Source organism: Etheostoma spectabile, unplaced genomic scaffold, assembly GCF_008692095.1.
Source record: "Etheostoma spectabile isolate EspeVRDwgs_2016 unplaced genomic scaffold, UIUC_Espe_1.0 scaffold273, whole genome shotgun sequence".
In the NCBI taxonomy this organism is placed as follows: Eukaryota; Metazoa; Chordata; class Actinopteri; order Perciformes; family Percidae; genus Etheostoma; species Etheostoma spectabile.
In genome coordinates, this window is record NW_022605577.1 from 797,271 (window position 1) to 799,763 (window position 2,493).

The 2,493-nt window shown below is 48.5% G+C and overlaps 1 protein-coding gene across 1 annotated transcript in view; it reads right to left on the reverse strand.

The window, feature by feature from the left end:
- Positions 1 to 2,269, reverse strand: part of smim19 (small integral membrane protein 19) — a 6,615-nt gene extending 4,346 nt beyond the window's left edge. The window contains exon 1 of the mRNA XM_032510884.1: positions 1,998 to 2,269. Coding sequence (XP_032366775.1) covers positions 1,998 to 2,131 — 134 coding nt within the window. The 5' untranslated portion in view covers positions 2,132 to 2,269. The remainder of the gene's footprint in view (positions 1 to 1,997) is intronic.
- Positions 2,270 to 2,493: the final 224 nt, after the last annotated feature.

A 2,493-nucleotide genomic window follows, 5' to 3' on the forward strand; every position in this document is an offset into this window, starting at 1 on the left:
CGGTATCGGGTCGCGGGGGCAGCAGGTCCAGTAGGGTACCCCAAACTTTTTTTCCCGAGCCACATCAACCAGCTCCGACTGGGGGATCCCGATGCGTTTTCCCGGCCGGTTGGAGATATAATCTCTCCACCTAGTCCTGGGTCTTCCCCGGGGCCTCCTCCAGCCTGGACGTGCCTGGAACACCTCCCTAGGGAGGCGCCCAGGAGGCATCCTTACAGAATGCCCGAACCACCTCAACTGGCTCCTTTCGACGCGAAGGAGCAGCGGCTCTACTCCGAGCTCCTCTCGGATGACTGAGCTTCTCACCACTATCTCTAAGGGAGACGCCAGCCCCCCTCCTAGGAAACCCTTTCGGCCGCTTGTCCCTGGATCTCGTTCTTTCGGTCATGACCCAGCCTTCATGACCATAGGTGAGGGTAGGAACGAAAATTGCCCGGTAGATCGAGAGCTTTGCCTTCTGGCTCAGCTCTCTTTTCGTCACAACGGTGCGGTAAACGGAATGTAATACCGCACCGGCTGCTCCGATTCTCCGACCATCTCACGCTCCGTGGTCCCCTCACTCGCGAACAGACCCCAAGGTACTTAAACTCCTTCACTTGGGGTAAGACTCACTCCCCACCCGAAGAAAGCACTCCATCGGTTTCCTGCTGAGAACCATGGCCTCAGATTTAGAGGTGCTGATCCTCATCCCGCCGCTCACACTCGGCTGCGAACCGATCCAGTGATGCTGAAGGTCACAGACCGATGATGCCATCAGGACCACATCATCTGCAAAAAGCAGCGATGGATCCCGAGCCCACCGAACTGCAACCCCTCCCCGCCCCGACTACGCCCGATATCCTGTCCATAAAATTACAAACAGGATTGGTGACAAAGCGCAGCCCTGGCGAGGCCAACCCTCACCTGGAACGATGCCGACTTACTGCCGAGAACCCGGACACAGCTCTCGCTTTGGTCATACAGAATTGGATGGATGCCCTAGAAGAACCCCCTCACCCCATATTCCCGCAGCACCTCCCACAATTTCTCCCAGGGGACCCGGTCATACGCCTTCTCCAGATCCACAAACACATGTAGACTGGTTGGGCATACTCCCAGGCCCCCTCCAAGATCCTTGCGAGAGTATAAAGATCTGATCCGTTGTTCCACGACCAGGACGGAATCCGCAAAAGGAACAGCTTATTATTAATATTAACAATGACTCTGAAAGGACAGAAATTTGAATAAATTAGAATTGCTTGACAGAAAAATAATAATACATTAAAAACAACATATAACAGGGAATACGTTAGAAGATGTAGATATGTGCAAAAGTGCAAAAGAGAACAGTGTAGGGATCGACTATACCCAGACTTGTCAAATCTGAAGCAAATTAACCTAGAGAGGCTAAATATTCTTACATATCTGAAACTGTGTTTGTAAGAAGGAGAATTTGATCCAGATTTGACAAGTCCGGGTATAGTGTTTCTCCCCCCCCCCCCCCCCCCCCCCACCATGGGGACCTTGTTCAAAGTTGTCCTCATGTGGAAAGAATCTGTGAAATCTCCCTAACACGCCTGTAATATAGTAATATGTTCAATGTAAGTTGTTTCCCTGCTAACTTCCCTTAAATATCCCTTTAACTGTCGAATCGGAAGCCAACTTCAGCGTCGTCAGAAACGATAACAGTTTATTTCTGACCGTGTTCACACCAATAACTTAAATTAAAAAGAAAAAACCTTAAGTTTGGAGGATTATTTCAATGCCGAATTAGCCAGACGACCACATTACATATTTATTATAATTTAAGTAATGTCACATGAGGTACTTATTTCCATGTAACCAAAGAAACATTAGAATACGAAGAATGTCAATGGAGGCTGGCGTGAATTGGATATTTTCCGAGAAGACGCGAAGGGAAATCGTTCTGACCGAACCAAAGGCCTGTGTTTTACCGCTACCTGTTATAAACCGAGTGGTACAGTGAAGAGTTGCCTGCCAGTGCGAACTGTCCTTACTTTCTGGCGTACATCAGCAGGGCGAAGCTGACCAGGATAACCAGCAGGTAGACATTGGTGGCCTCGTTCCAGGCTTCGTGCACCGAGTAGTCGATAGATTCGGGCTCGTTCCCCAAAACGCCGTGACCGCCCATTGAAATACAACGTTACGCCCAAACTGCGTGGGCAAATACGTGAAATAGAAATTCTATTGTATCCGCTTTCTTAGCTCACTATCGCTTGCGACTCAACTGAGACGGGGTAAACGCATAGGGTAAACGTAAACACTACGACGTAATATCCGTCTTTTCTGTTTCCGGGAAGCCCGCCACACGCTCGTGCGCGCGTTGTTGCCATAGAAATAACCCTTGTATGGTATTCGGGTTAAATTGACCCCTTTCAAATTTTTACAAGAAGAAAAATGGTACAAATACATTTTTTTCTACCTGAAAATCAACGACCGTATCTTATTTTCTGTGATAAACATGTATTCCTGACTCAATTCTGAAAATTATTC